At 50.2% G+C, this 18,342-nt stretch overlaps 1 protein-coding gene across 6 annotated transcripts in view; it reads left to right on the forward strand.

The window, feature by feature from the left end:
- HDAC8 (histone deacetylase 8) overlaps positions 1-18,342 on the forward strand; it is a 114,750-nt gene continuing 96,408 nt past the window's right edge. For 3 of the 6 annotated variants that reach the window (XR_005584723.1, XM_039488784.1, XM_039488788.1), the window contains exons 1-4: positions 1-147; positions 2,222-2,274; positions 13,346-13,476; positions 16,198-16,339. Coding sequence is in view for 5 of the 6 variants with exons in the window: in XM_039488784.1 (XP_039344718.1) it covers positions 58-147; positions 2,222-2,274; positions 13,346-13,476; positions 16,198-16,339 (416 nt within the window). In the remaining variant the exon portion in view is untranslated. The remainder of the gene's footprint in view (positions 148-2,221; positions 2,275-13,345; positions 13,477-16,197; positions 16,340-18,342) is intronic. The other 3 variants (XM_039488786.1, XM_039488785.1, XM_039488787.1) reach the window with 3 other exon arrangements.

Genomic DNA, 18,342 nt, shown 5'->3' on the forward strand with positions numbered 1-18,342 from the left:
TCCCGGCGTGCCGTTGGTCTGCACAGGCCGGAGGGCGCGGAGCCGGCTCGGGAACCGATGGAAGCGGCCTCGCCGCTGCCCCCGGTCTATGTCTGCAGCCCGGAGTACCTGGCGCTGTGCGACTCGCTCTGCAAAGTGCCTAAACGGGTGGGTGAGCGGGGGGCCTGTGGAGGGCAGGGCACTGGAGTGTGGTGTGCGGAGCTTGGGGGGGCTTTGTGGGAGTTTGGGGGGTGTGGCGTGGAGAGCTTGGGGGCACTGTGGGGTGCAGATGGGGAGCTTGGGGGCCCTGTTGGGAGCGGGGTGGGGAGCTGTGATGGGCTGGGTGGGAAGGTGGGGGGACGGGGTGGGGAGTTTGGGGCGTCCTGTGTGGGGTAGGGTTTCTGGGTGGAGGGTAGTTGGCCCTGGGGAGCAGGCTGTGACTTTCCCATCCCAGCTGAGATAGGGTTGGTGTAATCCAGCGGCCTGGGAGTAGCAGTAAGGTGGGTACAAAAACAGTGTGAAGTGAAGTGCCTCCCATGCCAGTCAGAGCATCTGTGTTATAGTTGTTGTTTGTACATCTGGAGGCCCTGCCTGAGATCAGGGCCCCCTCGTGCCCAGCCCCGCACAGACACATAGCAAGAGATGCTCCCTGCTCCAGAGCCTCAGCTGGCTGAGGGGAAAAGGGGAGCTGCCAAGTGAAAGAGATTTATGTGAGGAAATAGCAACATGGGAGCTAATGTACCCCAGAAGGCTTTGTAAGGATCTTTAAAACCTGGCTAAGGGAGAAATCAGGAGCAGGGAACCTTGTTTAGAAAAATGGGGCATAAATCTGTTTTGCTTTGATAACATTTATGTAAAAATCTTCTCCTCTTCCCTATGCTTAACTCCAGAGGGGGGAATCTCAGCAGACCTGGCAGTCTCTAACCAAGCTGCTGTCTTCTAGTCTCTTGGATTGCCAGCCTCTCCTGGTGGGGAGGAGGGCACCACATGCTAGGACATTTTCAATGTCCTCTGATCCAGGGAAGCTTAAGAGCATACAAAACTTCTGGTAGTTGAAAGAGTGAAACAGGCTTGAGAAACTGCCCCTTGCTTGAGTAGTACCAAAATTAGGGTGTTGGCTTGAGACAGACAGCTTTCAAATAAACCTGGATAAAATCTTTATGCCAAACTCTGCACCCCCATGTATTCTGCAAATGCCACATTCTTCAGAAGAACTATTTCATGTGTGAATAGGAGTGAGTGGATGTTCAAGCCTTGTATCTGTATTGCTGTTTAGGTTTCTCCACGGCTGCCTATAACCATAGTTTTCAAGCACTAAACCCATCCAAGTCACACTGGGAAGGAAATCCACATAAGGGTGGGGGGAAAGAAATATTTGAGTGATTCCTTTTAATTAAAGAAAAGGAAAATAAAGAAAAGGCTCTTTGAAGCTGTTCACAGCCCAGGAGTGGTTGACATAGTCCCTGGAAGATGGATCAGTGGGCAGAGTCCAAGTGAGATGGTCAAAGATGCATGATAAATGCAGTGTATCACATGGATGTCACCTGTGTGGTATATATAAGGCTCTTGGGTTTGTTTTCATTATATTTTTTAATTTATTTGGATTTTCATTTTTTATTAATTTTTTTTTTTTAAAAAAACTGGAGAAAATAGGTAGAAACTGAAATCAAAGGGCAGAGTCGGGGTGGAGGGAAGCAGAGTCTCACCATGTGGCAGTAGCCTTCCACTTCCTGTAGCGGTCCAGCCCTTTCAGTTTCCAGGGCCTAGCTCCCCGCCCATCTCATTCTGCCACTGTGCGGAGGAAGCAGATGGGGCCAGGGTGAAGGGCTGAGTTCTGAAGGGGAGCAGAAGGCTGCAGCCCTGACTACTGGCCCCTGGTGTATAGAGCCCCTCCTAACCTGGCTCACCCTTCCACACAGTCCCATCTGGTTTCCCTGCGAAAAATTCCTGGGTCCTGAAAAAGCCAAAATTTCGATGAAAATCAGTAAAACCCGAATATTGTTGTTTTTTTTCCCAAAACCCAGGAATTTTGGGGGGAAATCGGTAAAGACTAATAATGAAGGACCTTTGGTACATATCAGCACCATTTCAGTTTAGGATCTCTGACATATCTGCTCTATGTTTGTGTGGGGGTTACGTTGCAAGCTTCTGGGTTAGGGACATTCTTCTATGTATGGCACAGGCCTGCTTGGTAACCCTTGCATAACTTGGTAACCTGTGCTCTTACATTTCTATTCTGTAGGCCAGTATGGTGCATTCTTTGATCAAAGCATATTCCTTACTTGACCACATGAGGTAAGTCACATCATCTATTTCCTGAAGAGTGTATGCTAATTGCCTGATCCTGTAGGTGCTGAGTATCCTCAGCTCACCAGGAACTCAGTACCATGCTGCATAGTGCAGGATTGGTAGAGGCTGCATTCTGTGCATTCATAAAACCCATACACTGACGTCTAGTGTTGTTGATTTGTACGCAAAGTTTGCTTGTTCTGCTAAATGGACAGTGTTACAGTAGTTATGACAGATGTGATTTATCATCAGAATCTGATGAGAAAAGTCTTCCAGGTACTAAATATCTAGTGCTTTTTTTTAAATGTGCCATGCCATCTTCAACTTTTATTAATGAGTGACAGTGACCAAGCACTGATTAGCTTTCCCACTGCTAATAGAGCCTGATGGGCAGCTGGGAAACCAACATAGACCATGTCAGTTTCTCGTTGCTGCTTGAGAACAGTCTAGCCAGGTCTTAGAGCTATTTGTGGGGTACAATGGACTCAGAATTTGTGGGGTACAAAAGGACTCAGGCAGAGGTTTGGAGTAGGGTATTGAAGAGCCCTTCCCTCAGGAGGGTGTTGGGAATTGGGTAAGGAGGAAAAGAGGTTTCCTCTTCCCTTCCAGTGCTTAAGGGGGCTGGTGTATGTGTTCAAACATACTGGACGCCTGTTAGCGTGCTACAGATGATAGAACCTCTGAGCAGTGTCCAGCAATAGCATCTTAAAGGAATCCCGGCTCTTCTTCGAATGCTTGTTCATGTCGATTCTATTCTAGGTGTGCGCATGTGCATGGTCATTGGAGATTTTTTCTTAGTGGTATCTGTAGGGTTGGAAGTGGTGCCTCCTTGAGTGCCGTGCTCATGCGCTGGTATATCAGGCACTGATGACCCTATGTCCTCTCAGGGCATGGCTACAGTAGAGCGCTGTGAGTTAAACCAGCCCTTGGAGACTGCAGCAGGGAAAGCACTGCAGTGTGTTCCCACTGTCAGCTGCAAGAGCACTGGCGTGGCCACATTTGCAGCACTTGCAGCGGCATTGGGAGCGGTGCATTATGGGCAGCTATCCCCCAGAGCACCTCTTCCTATTCTGGTGCTGTGGCTTATGGGAAGGGGGCGGGGGGATGCGGGACATTCTGGGGCCTGTCTCAATACCCCGTGATGCATCGCTTCGCATCCCAGCAATCCCTGTGCTTCCGTCCACATTTGGCACATTTTCAATGTTTTTTGTACTGTGTGCTCTCTTCCCTTTTGGCATGTGGAAATGGATCCCGAACCGCTGAGGAATATGCTGATGGGTCTCGCCAGCACATCACAAATTGCAGTCGAGTTAATCCTTAAGCTACTAAGTGACAGTGAGGAGTCCGACAATGATGTCAACTCACACAATGCTTACAACACGAGATTGCCTGTGGCATTCACGGACATGCTCACCACAGTGGAACGCCGCTTTTGGGCTCGGGAAACAAGCACTGAGTGGTGGGGTCACATCGTCATGCAAGTCTGGGATGACGAACGGTGGCTGCAGAACTTTTGGATGAGAAAAGCCACTTTCATGGGACTGTGTGCTGAGCTTGCCCCCACCGTGCGGTGCAAGGACACAAGATTGAGAGCTGCCCTGATGGTAGAGAAGCGGGTGGTGGTTTGTGAAGCTACAGGTGGGCTGGGTGGTGAAGCTACAGATGTTGAAGGCAGCTGGTGGCAATAAGAACCCGGATGTTGGGGAAAGTGGGTTGGCAGTGACATGGAGGCACAAGGGAAAGAGTTTTGGGACAAGGGCTGCAGGGGGGGAGTGGGCGCGGACGTGCTCCACCTGCATTGCTCCGAGCGCCTGTATCGAGTCCGCTTGGCGCTCCATGATGCTTAGCAGTTGCTCCGTGCTTTGGTGCCAGCGATCCGCATTCTGCTGGCAGACCCTCCTTTCACTCTCCCGCCACACCTGCACTTTTTGATTTTCATTAAGGGACTGCTGCATGACTTCAGAAATTGCCTGTCCCAAAGCGAGCACACATAACCCACAGGAGCCCCAAAATGGTGAGTAAGCACAGGGGCAAGGGGGACTGATTGTCTCACAGCTGTACTGTCCTCTGGGGTTCTGTGCCTTGGGGAGAGCCAACAGCTGCAGGGGGCCCCTATACTCAACACTGTCCCCACATTTTCCACAGGATGAGTTGGTTCTGGAAGATATCTCGCTGCTGAGGGTGACCTGGGAAGCAAGGGAGGGTTTTCTACTACAATGCGGCTTCCGCCCTGGCCCATATGCAGCTTGCCTGTGTGCAGCAATGGTCCCCCTGCCCGTCACGGCACAGTGGTGTGGACATGTTAGCATTACTGGGATGAGGAGCATCGTAGCTGTGCCAAGGAGCCTGTGCAAGCTGATTGCCCAGCTTCTGCATGAGACCTTTGAAGAGATCACTGAGGCCGATTACCGCGATGTGAGAGAGCACATCACCGCCCTATTTCGCATCTAGGCATGCATGCAGTCCTAACCCTCCTTGCCCCAAGAGCCCTCACCAAAAAACTTCCATCCCACCAGGACTCACTGAGTGCCTCGGTGTGCTCCCGGGCACTGGGCTCCGCCCAGCACCATTGCCCATCACCCGTGCTCAAAAAGAAGGCTAGGAAGCATGGCTCCCTGGCATCAGGCAAGAAGGGATATGGGTCATTGGGCAAGGGACCCACTTCGAGCCACACGGCCACTCTGGAGCCCCACACTCGTCCCTCCCTTAGCCCCTTGAAAGATCCACCACCAACTCCTGGGAGCGGCGTGGGACCTAAACCCCCGGATGGCATTGATGCCTTCACAAGCTTCCCTGGGGCTGAGAGAGCAAAGGCTTCTGCCTGCGCCGCCGATGCATCACGTGTCTCAGAAACCGGTAAAGGCTCTCCATGAGGGCAAGCCAGCTGCTAAGACCCCTTGGGGTAGTAGAGCACTGCCGATCCCCCAAGATGAAGCAATGCTCTCCACCTCCGCGCCACAGATCACTGGAATCACGGCCCAGACTCTCTGGGGCTCGCCCTAGGTCACGGTACTGTGATCGTGGTATCCACCATCTCAGCATGGATCGCCTAGAGGAAGACGCTGGTCTCCGTACGACCAGCACTGTTTGCCCTCCCACCAGTTGTCCTCTCGGCGCAGGTTCCAGTCGCCTGCCTTTTGGGAGTGCCCCCCATTGCGTTTCTGGTCCCACTGGCACCGGTCCCCTCGATACCGGCACTGATCCCCTCGCTCCAGGCACTGGAGACAGTCAGCAAACAAACTCAGGCGTTGACGGCCCCACCGTGGTCACCGGAAGGGGATTCCTCTGGCACAGAATCTCAGTTCAGCCCCTCGCCTAGACTGCACCAGTGCTAGTGGACACCCTAGGCAGCATGGCCAGTGGCCAGGGCAGTGGTTTACTGGAGCGCGTGGGGAGTGCCAGTTATGTCATTGCCCCCTTCACACCGCTAATCAGCAACCGCCTCAGAGCAACAGCTGTTGGCACCAATGGCACCAGGCTTGGTGCATGAGGCACGATTCAGAGGTCGAGGCAGAGGAAACTGCACCCACCCCTAAGCCTCTCTCCCCCAGCGGTGCAGTCATCATCTTCGTCCCCAGATGAGGCTGTTGCGGGACCCTCGAGGGCCAGCCCACCGGATGATTTTAAAGAACACCAGGCCCTGCTTCGTCGGCTGGCTGAGAACTTGGGCTTGGAGGTGGAGAAAATGGCTGAGCAGGTGGACATCTTTTTTTGGATGTCCTGTCAGCCTCTACCCTAGTCCGTGTCGCACTACCAGTGCATGATGGTGTCCTCAAGATTGCCAAGCTCCTCCGGCAAACCCTTTTACCCATCCCTCCCACCTCAAAAAGGGCCAAAAAGAAATACTTTGTCCCTGCCAAAGGATCTGAATAACTTTATACCCACTATCCTCCGGACTCGCTGGTGGCCTCCGCGGCCAGTGAAAAAGATAAACAAGGTCATACCAGCTCGATCCCTCCCCCCACTACCCCCTGCCCCCCAAAAGAAAAATTAGTGAGGCCAAAAGATTGGACTTGTTCAGAAGAAAAATTCATTCGACTGCCAGCCTGCAATTCTGGGTGGCAAACCATTAGGCCCTCCTAGGGAGATAAAATTTTAATTTATGGGACTCCCTCCTTAAGTTCAGAGTCCCTCCCGTCAGGCTTGGCCCAGGAATTTGGCAAACTGGTGGAGGAGGGTGCTCCCTCCAGATGGTGTGGGACGTGGCTAGAGTGGTAATGTCGGCGGTGGTTATGAGGCAGACCTTGCTACAAGACCTCCCATTTGATGAGGTTGGTCTTTTCTCAGAACAGAAGGATGTGAGGCTGCATGGGTTGAAGGACCTCGGGCCACCCTTCACTCGTTGGGCATGCATACACCACAGCCTGCAAGAAAGCAGTTCCGGCCATCTAGGCCTTGGCAGCCTTGTACAGGGTCTGCAAGAAGAAGGGAAAGAGATGTTTAGTTTCAGCCACCATTGCCCTTCCTCTTCCCGCTCACCTGTGCAGCCCGGCCCAGCAAAACACCCTTGAGGGCCAGAAGCACTCATTTTCAGGGTGCGGTCGAGAGCGACACGCCAGTCACCTCCCAGGATCCATCCTGATTTCCTCAACCATCTTCGTCCCTTCTGTTCGACCTGGTCCCGAGTCACCTCAGACGGTTGGGTGCTGGAGATAGTTTCTGAAGGTTACACCCTGCTGTTTTTGGCTGCTTCTCCCTTCCACTCCCCGTCCTTCCTGTCCCTCTTCAGGGACCCTTCACATGAGCAACTCCTCGTTCAAGAGGGGCAGTGGAGGACGTCCCTCGGGACATGACAGGGAAGGATTCTAGTCCCGTTATTTTCTAATCCTGAAAGCAAACAGGGGCTTCAGACCCATTTTGGATGTGTGATGCCTCTGCAATTTTCTCAAGAAGTTGAAGTTTCTCATGGTCTCCTTGACCTCCATCATCCCCTCCCTGGATCCAGGAGACTGGTATGTTGCCCTTGACTTGAAGGATGCATATTTCCATATTCAAGGTCACAGATGTTTCCTCCATTTCATAGTGGGGAAATGCCATTTCCAATTTATGGCACTCCCCTTTGGCCTCTCAGCAGCCCCAAGGGTCTTCACAAAATATATGGCGCCAGTGGCCACTTACCTAAGACGTTGAGGGGTCCAGGTCTTCCCATATCTCAACGATCTGGCTCGTCAAGGGCAGGTCTCAGGAACAAGTGCAGAGCAGCCTCGATCTGGTGCTTTCCACCTGCCGCAACCTGAGCCTGTTGATAAACGAGAAAAAATCCAACTTGAGGCCAGTCCAATGCATGGAGTTTATTGGGATGATTCTCAATTCCACACGAGCCAGAGCCTTCCTTCCAGAGGCATGCCTGATCTCCCATGTGAAGAACCACCTGCTCACCGTGGCTCACACCTGCCTGCAGTTGCTGGGCCACATGGCCACCTGTACATACATGGTCAGTCATGCCTGGCTCTACCTCTGGCCTCTTCAAGCATGGCTGGTGTTGGTTTACACCCCCAACAGACACAACGTACACTGGGTAATCAGGGTGCCGGATCACATCCTGTCGTCTCTGAAGTGGTGGTTCAACCCTGGGTTGGTGTTGGAGGGTGTTCCCTTCATGGCCCCATCCCCGACCTTGGTTTCAGATGCTTCTGACCTCGACTGGGGAGCCCACCTGGGCAAGCTCAGCGCTCAAGGCCGCTGGCTGTGGGACAGTCTGGCCCTTCACATCAATGTTAGGGAGCTAAGGGCGGTTCGCCTGGTCTGCCAGGCTTTCTTGCCCACCCTGAGGTGCAAGGTGTTGCAGGTCCTTATGGACAATACTGCCGCAATGTATTACATCAACAGGCAGGGCAGAGCTAGGTCGTCAGCTCTTTGCCAAGAAGCTTTCAGCCTTTGGGACTTCTGTGTGCGGCATGCCATTCATCTGGTAGCTGGGCACCTGCCCAGGACCAAAAATGCGCTAGCAGATTGCCTTAGCAGGACCTTCTTGTCTCACCACGAGTGGTCGCTCCATCTGGAGGCAGCTAGTATGATCTTCCAAAAGTGGGGAACTCCCCAGGTGGACTTGTTTGTGTCCTGCTAGAACAGGAAAAGCTATGTGTTCTGTTCGCTCCAGGGATGGACAGGGGTTCCATGTCAGATACTTTCCTGCTCCTGTGGTCGGGAGCCCTGATGTATGCCTTCCCGCCAGTGCCACTGATCCACAGAGTCCTCGTGAAGATCAAACAGGACAGGGCGAAGGTTATCCTGATAGCTCCCAAGTGGCCTTGCCAGCACTGATTTGGCCACTGCTACTCCCTCTTTGTCCAGCCCTGCTGTCCCAGGAGCGCGACAATTTCCTGCATCCAAACCTAGAGGTGTTGCACTTGACAGCATGGCTACTGCATGGCTGAATGCGGAAGAGTGGGAACGCTCGACCCAGCTGCAACAGGTCTTGCTGGGTAGCAGAAAGCCCTCTACCAGAGCAACTTACCTGGCAAAGTGGAGAAGATTCACATGCTGTGCTTTGGATCGGTGGGTCTGTGCCAAGCAGGCCTCGCTGCAGGTGATCCTGGATTATCATCTGCACCTCAAATTTCAGGGTGTGACACTGTATCTCGGGGGAACACCCTGCACCCCCATGTTCATCCTTATAATATGATTGTGTGGTATCCAATGCAAAGTTTGTCATGTCGGGTGTCTTTGGAAGGCTCATGATGCATTGTTGTTATAGTAATGTTATAGGTTGTAATTTCATGTATATAGTTATGAGGCTGAAAATGTGTCCTCATGGCTTAAAACAAGCCCAAACAAAACTCTCCAGGAACAGAGGGGCAGTTCACACCTCATCAGGGCATGTATGGGACAAGCCCAGCCCAGCCTCACAGGAATAAAGGACACTGGCTTAGGCAACAACAAAGGATCTGTTGGACTCTTGCGTGAGTCACCCCCCCCCCTTTCCTTTGGTCAGTTTGGGACTACGATGCAGTAATGTTCACCTGACCCTGAAGGGGGAGGGGGGCAAAGCCAAGGGGGAAGAAAGAACGTGATAAAAGGGAGAGACGTTTGCCATACTCTCTCTCTCTGCCACCTCCATCTACAGACACCACCACCAAGCGACTGAAGCACTGATCAAAGGAGAGAGCCTGGCTGAAGGGCAACTAGCCAGCCTGTGGTGAGAAGCATCTTAGTTTGTAAGATTACTGTAAGTGTTAAGATCAACTTAGAATGCATTTTGCTTTTATATCATTTGACCAAATCTGACTTCTTGTGCTTTGACTTATAATCACTTAAAAGCTATCTTTTGTAGTTTAATAAATTTGTTTTATTCTACCTGCAGCAGTGTGTTTGGTTTGAAGCGTGTCACAGACTCCCCTTGGGATAACAAGCCTGGTACATATCAATTTCTTTGTTAAATAGATGAACTCATATAAGCTTGCAGCATCCAGCGGGCATAACTGGACACTGCAAGATGGAAGTTCCTAGGATTGTTTCTAGGACTGGAGATATTGGCTTGTTATTCAGTTGTACAATCCAAGCAGCGGTTGGCCAAAAGTGCTCGCTCACGTGCTGGGAATGGTTTACATGCTAGAAGCTGTGCGTGAACAGCCCGGGATTGGGGGTTCTCCTAGCAGAACAGGGTAAGGCTGGCTCCCAGGGTCAAGGATTGGACTGACATAGCAGATCGCCAGTCCAGATAACACCAGGGGAATGTCACAGCGTGTCCCTGTCATCGATCAGGCTGGCTGCTATTTCGGTGTTCCGCCCTCTGTTCCAAGGCTTTCGGTCTTTACTCATGACATGACGGCCTGGTTCTTGAAAGGTCTGTGGCATCTTTGCCCTCACATCCGGAACCCTGTCCCTCCCTAGGATTTAAGTCTTGTGCTGTCGAGGCTCATGAGGTCTCCCTTCGAACCTCCTGGCGTCCTGCTCTTTTCTCTTTCTCTCCTGGAAGGTTGTGTTCCTGGTGGTGATTATGTTTAGCCACATAGTGTCTGAGATCAGGGCACTTATGTCAGAACCACCCTATACAGTGTTCTACAAAGATAAGATCCAGTTGTGATCGCATCCAGTGTTCCTGCCCAAGATAGTTTCCCAGTTTCATAGTGGCCAGGACATTTTCTTACTGGTCTTCTTTCTGAAGCCCCATAAATCCAAAGAGGAGTGCAGGTTACACGCCCTGGATGTCTGGAGGGTGCTGGCCTTCTGTCTCGACAGTATACGGCCGTTCCAGGACACGGCTGTTCATTGCGGTGGCAGACAAGATGAAAGATCGCCCAGTGTCTGCTCAAAGGATTTTGTCCTAGATCACAGCCTGCATCTGATACTGCTGTGAGCTGGCGAGTGTGCCTCCACCGGCGATAATCAAAGCGCACTTGACAAGAGTGTAAATGTCATCAGCGGGCTTGGCTCAGGTGCCGATCCAAGAGGTCTGTAGAGCGGCTACCTGGTCATCTGTCCATACATTTACATCCCATTATGCGCTGACCCAGCACGCATGGAGTGATGCTGGCTTCGGAGGGCAATGCTGCATGCTGCAAGACTGTGAACTCTGAGCCCATTTCCATTGGCACTGCTTGTGAGTCACCAAGCATGGAATAGACATGAGCAAGCACTCGAAGAAAAAACAGTTACCTTCCTTTTGTAACTGTTGTTCTTCTAGATGTTGCTCATGTCCATTTCATTACCCGCCCTCCTAGCCCTCTGTTGGAGTTGCTGGCAAGAAGGAACTGAGAGGGTGTAGGGTCGGCGGCACTTGATATACCAGCACATGATTGCGGCACTCAAGGGGGTGCCACTGCCAGCCCTACAGATACCAGTAAGGCAAAAATCTCTGGCCACGCATGTGGTCGCGCGCACAGCTAGAATAGAAGGGACAACAGTTATGAAAGTTAGGTAGCCGTTTTTTCCTCTTGCCCGATGGGGTGATGCCTAGAAATTCCCCAGGGGAAGTTTTGGGGCAGAAAAGGTGGTGGCGGCGGCGGCCAGTGTCACAGTTCCAGGGCTAGCTGCATATTTGTCCCTTCTCTAGTCACACAGATGACATGCCCTGTGTCTTCAGCTCTCTTCTAACTGTCCCTCAACCCCTACTCTGCCCCTGCTCCTCCCCCTCAATCCCAGCACCTCCTTCAGGCTGTGAAACAGCTGATCGCGGAAGGCATTGGGAGAGAGGGGAGGAGTTGATTGGCAGAGCCACTGGCAGGCAGGAGTAGGGGGGAAGAGGGGAGTTTGGCTGCTGGTGGGTGCTAAACACCCACTAATTTTTTTTCTGTTGGCGCTCCAGCCCTGGAGCACCCACAGAGTCAGCACCTATGATAACCAGAGAAAGGGGTTTTAAACACAGTAAAAAATCTATGGTCACACATATCTCTCTTACTATAGATGTAGGTACTGGTAAGGCCTTGCTTATCCCAGACACCCCCATCTCTGGGTACAGCGGTTCAGCCTACTCCTCTGCCTCGTTCTCTCCTGTTCTTTAAGGACTATTCTTTGTTCCAGTTTTTCCTACTTGGATCCCCTTCCTGTAGTTTCCAGACTGTGTTGAAGTCTGCCTGGTGTCAGAGGTCAGACTTCAAAGTGATTGACACCTGCATTGTCCTTTCTGATGCTCTTGTCCCCTTTTCTTGCTATGTGCAAGCAACTCCTGCTTGAATGAATCCCTTGTTATCCTATAACAAACAACACAATAATAGATCGAATGGGTGGGCATATGATATTCATAAAATTTTACAGGTGCTCCCTGGTCTTTTAGACCTGATTAATATTCTCTAAGCCAAGGGGCCAATTCATCATTTAAAAACAAGAGACCAGCTGGGGAGACTGGAGGTAGGAGTGACTTTGCTTCCTCCAGGAGCACTGACCAAACACAGAGACTCACAATAGGGCAGGGGGTGAGATAAGATTGAGGGGGGATGCGTTCAGGAGTTTTGCTGTTTTCCATTGATCTGTAACTCTTGTGCTTCATAACAGTAAAGTGTGTGTGTGTGTGTGTGTGTTAACGTATTTGTTTGTTAAGCCTGGATTTCCTTGCTTTACTGTGATGTTGCCCCTGAAGGGGTTAACTAGAAAGCAGAGCTCCCATAGCCAGGTGGACTCCTTGGAATTTGTCTAAACAACTAGGGATTCAGGAAGGCTATGAAATTGGTTCTGGAGTCTGGGGGGCCAGACTGTAGGGTTCTACTGCCCAAGAGGGGTGTTTCTGCACTGGGGAGCGCGCCTGAAAGACACAGAGTTCCGACCAGCGACCAGTCACTCTCCAGTCCCAGGGGCTTAGCAGCATGTGGCATCCAGAGATTGGATCCCATCATAATGGACTGGTGTCCATTCAGAGAGTGGGACTAGACCAGGCTGTGACACACAGATGTTATCATGGGTGGTGAGTATCATAGGCAGGGGGAGGCTGTGCCTCCCGAAACAGCCTAGTGTGGCTCCGCCTCCAGGCCAGGCCCCATCCTGCAGTTCCCAGCACTCTGCCCTGGCTGGCTGGGGCTGGCTGGCCTGCCTCACACAGGGACTCAGGGTGGCTGGTGCTGGGGTCGTGCTGCCTGGTGCACTGTGGGTGGCTGCAGCCGTGCCATCTGGGGCTGATGCCCGGGGGTTGGAGCCGCTGCGGCCGGGCCACCTGGCGTACCGGGGCTGGGCCCGGGGGCCATGGTGGGGGTGGTCTGGGCTCCTGAGGGGGAAGGGGGATAGAAGGGAGTGGGAGAGGGGGACTGGCCGCCCATGGGTGTTACCTATCTGTGTGTGTGACCAAAATGTTTGGATCTGTAGTCAGCCAAACTCAGAACAGCATCAAATAAAAGTGAAAATAGAAATGGAATCCAAACAAGGGCAAAAGATTAATTGCACAGTAATCTGAAGCCAGTGCTTGCATGTGCTCCACATCAAAGGCAACCGTGATAATGTTGCCTCACACCCATTAAAATCAGTGGCCCAGCTCAGAGCAGGAGGCTTTTTTCAGTAGAATGGCAACCTTTGCTGTGAGTTTTGTGTCCTGTGTATCCTAATAACATAAGTTAATTTGAGATCCCTAACCTGAGGAACTTCCAGTCAAGCAGTTCCTGCTATGCCTTGTGAATCTGCCTTACTGCTCTTGTTCCATCTGTCTTGCTAGGATAGTCAAGCCCAAAGTGGCTTCCATGGAGGAGATGGCAAGCTTTCACACTGATGCCTATCTGCAGCACCTCCAGAAGGTCAGTGAGGAGGGGGACGATGACCACCCAGAGTCCGTGGAGTATGGACTGGGTAAGGAGCCTTTTTAGGCAAATATGAATGGAAGATGGTTGGTTGTTTTGAGGTTGAAGTCTTGCACATTTTCCAGAAGGAGCCGTCAAAGATTTTCTCATTTTCAGCCTTTTAAACAAAGTCCGTTTCTGCTCTAAGTGACTGTAAACATGGGCTGTTCTTACTGCACAGATCTTCTCCCTGTGTTAATTGGCAGAACTACTAGCTTTCCCAGTGCAAACCTTTCTAAAAATTGCTCCTTTTAACCTAGAAGAGGCAGCACAGCTTTGCGAGAGGGAGCTAGATTCTATTCTGGCTCATGCATCATTAACATAATGCTAATGGAGTCTCAGTTCGAGAATCTATATTACTGCAGCCCAGTGTGACAAGGAATGATTCCAGCATCGCTCTTAGATCACTGGGTGAGTTGGCAGGCTGACAGCTAGACACAAAACAATGGTTTACTTGGAAACAAGTGCATTTGATCTGGTATGTCTACACAGCCTGTGGCAGCAAGCCTCCCAGCCTGGGTCAACAGGCTTCGGTTGGTGAGTGGGGCTTGTGCTAGTGCTCTAAATACAGCTGCATAGACAATGCTTTGAAGTTGCAGCCTGGGCTCTGAAACCTAGGGAGGGGGGTGTCTATATAGCTATTTTTAGAGCTCTAGTGAGTCCTGTTAATATGGGCTGGGAGGCATGTAGCTGCAGACTGTGTAGACATACTCCCCAAGATGATAAAGATGGAGCCCCAAGAGACATTTTGACAAGGCCGCTTTCAGAGTAGAACTGTACTTCAATGGCCATGGCTGAACAAAGAGTGACTTAAACCTTGTCTAGACTGCACGTAGGTCCCGATTCTAGCCATTGGTATAACTCCATCCATATACCTCTAGTGTAGATGTGCAAAGCTGCTATTTGAACTGCTGGAGCTTATATATCCGACGAAGTGGGTATTCACCAACGAAAGCTCATGCTCCAATACGTCTGTTAGTCTGTAAGGTACCACAGGACTCTTTGCTGCTTTTACAGATCCAGACTAACACAGCTACCCCTCTGATACTGGAGCTTATGGGTTTCTGGGGGATAGGAGAGGGGTATTACACAATGATCATCATGCAGAACTTGCAGTGTTCCTGGGATCTGAGGCTTCACTTTCAGTTTCAAACAAGCAGAGGGCACCAGAGAGTGGTCCATGGTATAACCTGTTCCAGTGTTTCTTAAGAGGTCTGTGAGCCAGGCTTCCTGAACCAGTGATGCAAAGGGGGTGGGTGTGAGGGTGGTGTCTTCCTCCTCCTCCTTCTCCGTGGGGCATTAACTTGAAAACCTAATGATGACTACTTAATTGCCAATGCCATTAACTCCTTCTCTGCTGCTCAGTATGATTCTTGGTTATTGGATTCTCCACTGGATGTTTTGACATGTCCTGATGTTCCAGGTGTTTGAAAACCGTTTGATAGGAAGCAGCCACCCAAACCCATGTGCCTTGCAGCAGCAGAAAAGGCAGATGTCCAACAAGCTGGGTCTGGCCTTGATTTTAGCTCCAGCATATGCAAGCAGGAATCATGGGAATAGCAGGAGCTCAGTGAGCTCCAACCAAGTACAGTAGCATTGTGATCTATAGTGGATTTATACTGCTCACTTGCCTGCCATGGCACTTGCAGCTACTCCTTGAAGTCAGCACTCTGGAGGGCTTTAGCATTTCCAGCTGCACAGTGGGAGGTGAAGTTTGTCATCTTTGTGTGAGACAGTGGGAGATGCTGCCTCCTTCTTGATGTTACACTGACCCCGACTGCAGAATCCTGAGTTCTGCACAAAACACCCAAGGCTCTTCCAAGGCGACAGGTTTAATTCTAGAAACTGGTCTTGGAATTCTGTCCTGCTCTGAGGGTCTGTCTGCAGTGCATCAGAAGTGTGACTGCAGCACATAGTTGAAATAGCTTTGATCTAGCAAGCTCCAATCACAGTAGCAGTGAAGCCAGGGCAGCATGTGCGGCAGCACAGGCTTTGGAAGCCCTCTTGAGTGACTAACCTGTGCTGCTGCAGCTCACCGCTATTGTTTGAGCTAGCAAGAGCAAAACTAGCTTGACGTGCTGCTGCCATATCGCTGATTGCAGTGAAGACATACCCTGAGATTTTGGATATGCCTGGAAAGGTCTCCAATGCGTGGGGTGGTGCTGCAGGTGAGAGAGTGGGTTACGTTCTCGGTCCGCATCCACTGAGTTCTCATGATAGTGTTCAAGTGTAGAAGGTCTCTGCTTCTGGAGACTAAGGATGTGCTGTGTGGCTGTTGGGCAGGTAGAGGGGTTGCAGGTACTCCATGTGAAAGAGGGGAATAGAGCAAAGCAACCCAATGTATCTGGTAACTGAACCAGTGTGTGTGGTGCAAATGGGGCTAACTGACCTGGCGCCTGCTCGTTACTGAGCCAGGAGGGGTCCATACAACCCCTGAGTATTCTTGGTCTGAGAAAGCCATCTGGCTTTTAATTCTTTTTCCTGTGGAGCAGGGTCCAAAGAAACCCACCTTGGAAAGCCAGAGGGTGGCATCTTCCATATGGACCATGCTCAAAAGAGGTCAGTCCCCTTGCCAGCAGCCTCACTTTGGCTTCCTACAGTAGCCAGAATAGGAAGCCAGAACTGTAACTAAAGTTAAATATAGTTCCCTGGTGTACTTCCACTAGGAATGCAGTGATGTTCCCACTGGAGTCTTCTGTCCTGAGTGATGCTCTCTGGTTCTTACCCCTAGGTTATGACTGTCCAGCCACTGAAGGTATCTTTGACTATGCAGCAGCTGTAGGAGGGGCCAGCATCACAGCAGCCCAGTGTCTGATGGACGGCAAGTGCAAGGTAGCGATTAACTGGCCTGGAGGGTGGCATCATGCAAAGAAGTAAGAAGAAAACCTGTTACCTTGTGCTTTCCAACCTGGTATCTGAATCGAGCCTGATAGCTCCTAGCTTTCCACACAGACCATCAGGGCAAGGAGAAACAATAGCATCCAAAGAGACCAATACAAATGAATTGGGAATTTTTGGGGGTTGGGGAAGAGAATGAGTGGGTTGAAAGACAAGAGGCAGCTGGGGAAGAAGTGGTGTGTAGTGCAGAGGTGGGACTCTTGGCTCCCAATTATCTAAGTTCTGGCTCTACCATGGGCTTTGCTGTGTGACGTAGACCAATCACTTACTTCTCTATGCCTCAGTTTCTCATAGTACCTCATGTACTTCATAGGGGTGTTGCGAGGCTTAATGCTAGTAAAGTACTTTGAGATAGAAGTGCAAGCTGCTGGTGTGTTGCCAAGCACTGAAGAGAATCGAAACCTGGAGACATATGAAGTATTTAAGAAGAGGTGAGGTGAAATAGAATTGGCTCTTCATATTCCTTCCTATGCTCTGAAAGTATCTGTTAGATCTGTATTGTAATATCTGAGCTAGGGCAGTAATGTACTGTCAATAGCAATATTTCAGAGCAGCAGGAGAGGAGATGGGAACTTTGCCCCTAAGTATCTCTCATTCCCAGGAGGTCACAGGACTAAAAATGTTTATAAAGTTAGCTGTGGCTTGTACCCTTATTGCTCTCTGAGTTTCAGGAGAAAGTAGTACTTTATCTTATGAAGCACAAGGGCTGTGTTTAATAGCATGTGCAGATGAGAAAGTGACCCCTCTTTCTAATAGAATCATAAGATTTTCCATACCAGATTGGACCAACAGCCTGTCAGTTTTGGTATACTGCCTGTGATAGTAATCTATAGCTGATGCTTTGGAAAAAAATCCTCAGGAAGTACCTCATCAATTGTGGAATGCTGTATTTAGGGACAGGGCAAGATTTCTTTCTGACCTCTGCGGCCCAATGTTTTCCTTGAAGCATGAGATTTGGTCATAAGAACATAAGAAAGGCCGTACCGGGTCAGACCAAAGGTCCATCTAGCCCAGTATCTGTCTACCGACAGTGGCCAATTCCAGGTGCCCCTGAGGGAGTGAACCTAACAGGCAATGAACAAGTGATCTCTCTCCTGCCATCCATCTCCATCCTCTGACGAACAGAGGCTAGGGTCCTTCTATTCTGTGTGTCTATCAGATGGGGTCATTCATAAAGTTATAATAAATAATAATAATTGGAGATATACCAATCTCCTAGAACTGGAAGGGACCTTGAAACAATAGTAAAGAATAAAATAGTATTGTACTATTGACAATAGTTGAAAAAATTGTCAGACACATAGAAAAACATAAACTCTTGAGCAATAGTCAACATGGTTTCTGTAAAGGGAAATCATGTCTTACTAATCTATTAGAGTTCTTTGAAGGGGTCAACAAACATGTGGACAAGGGGGATCCGGTGGACATAGTGTACTTAGATTTCCAGAAAGCCTTTGACAAGGTCCCTCACCAAAGGCTCTTACGTAAATTAAGCTGTCATGGGATAAAAGGAAAGGTCCTTTCATGGATTGAGAACTGGTTAAAGGACAGGGAACAAAGGGTAGGAATTAATGGTAAATTCTCAGAATGGAGAGGGGTAACTAGTGGTGTTCCCCAAGGGTCAGTCCTAGGACCAATCCTATTCAATTTATTCATAAATGATCTGGAGAAAGGGGTAAACAGTGAGGTGGCAAAGTTTGCAGATGACACTAAACTACTCAAGATAGTTAAGACCAAAGCAGATTGTGAAGAACTTCAAAAAGATCTCACAAAACTAAGTGATTGGGCAACAAAATGGCAAATGAAATTTAATGTGGATAAATGTAAAGTAATGCACATTGGAAAAAATAACCCCAACTATACATACAACATGATGGGGGCTAATTTAGCTACAACGAGTCAGGAAAAGATCTTGGAGTTATCGTGGATAGTTCTCTGAAGATGTCACGCAGTGTGCAGAGGCGGTCAAAAAAGCAAA

Source organism: Mauremys reevesii, linkage group 9 (genome assembly GCF_016161935.1).
Source record: "Mauremys reevesii isolate NIE-2019 linkage group 9, ASM1616193v1, whole genome shotgun sequence".
Classification (NCBI taxonomy): Eukaryota; Metazoa; Chordata; order Testudines; family Geoemydidae; genus Mauremys; species Mauremys reevesii.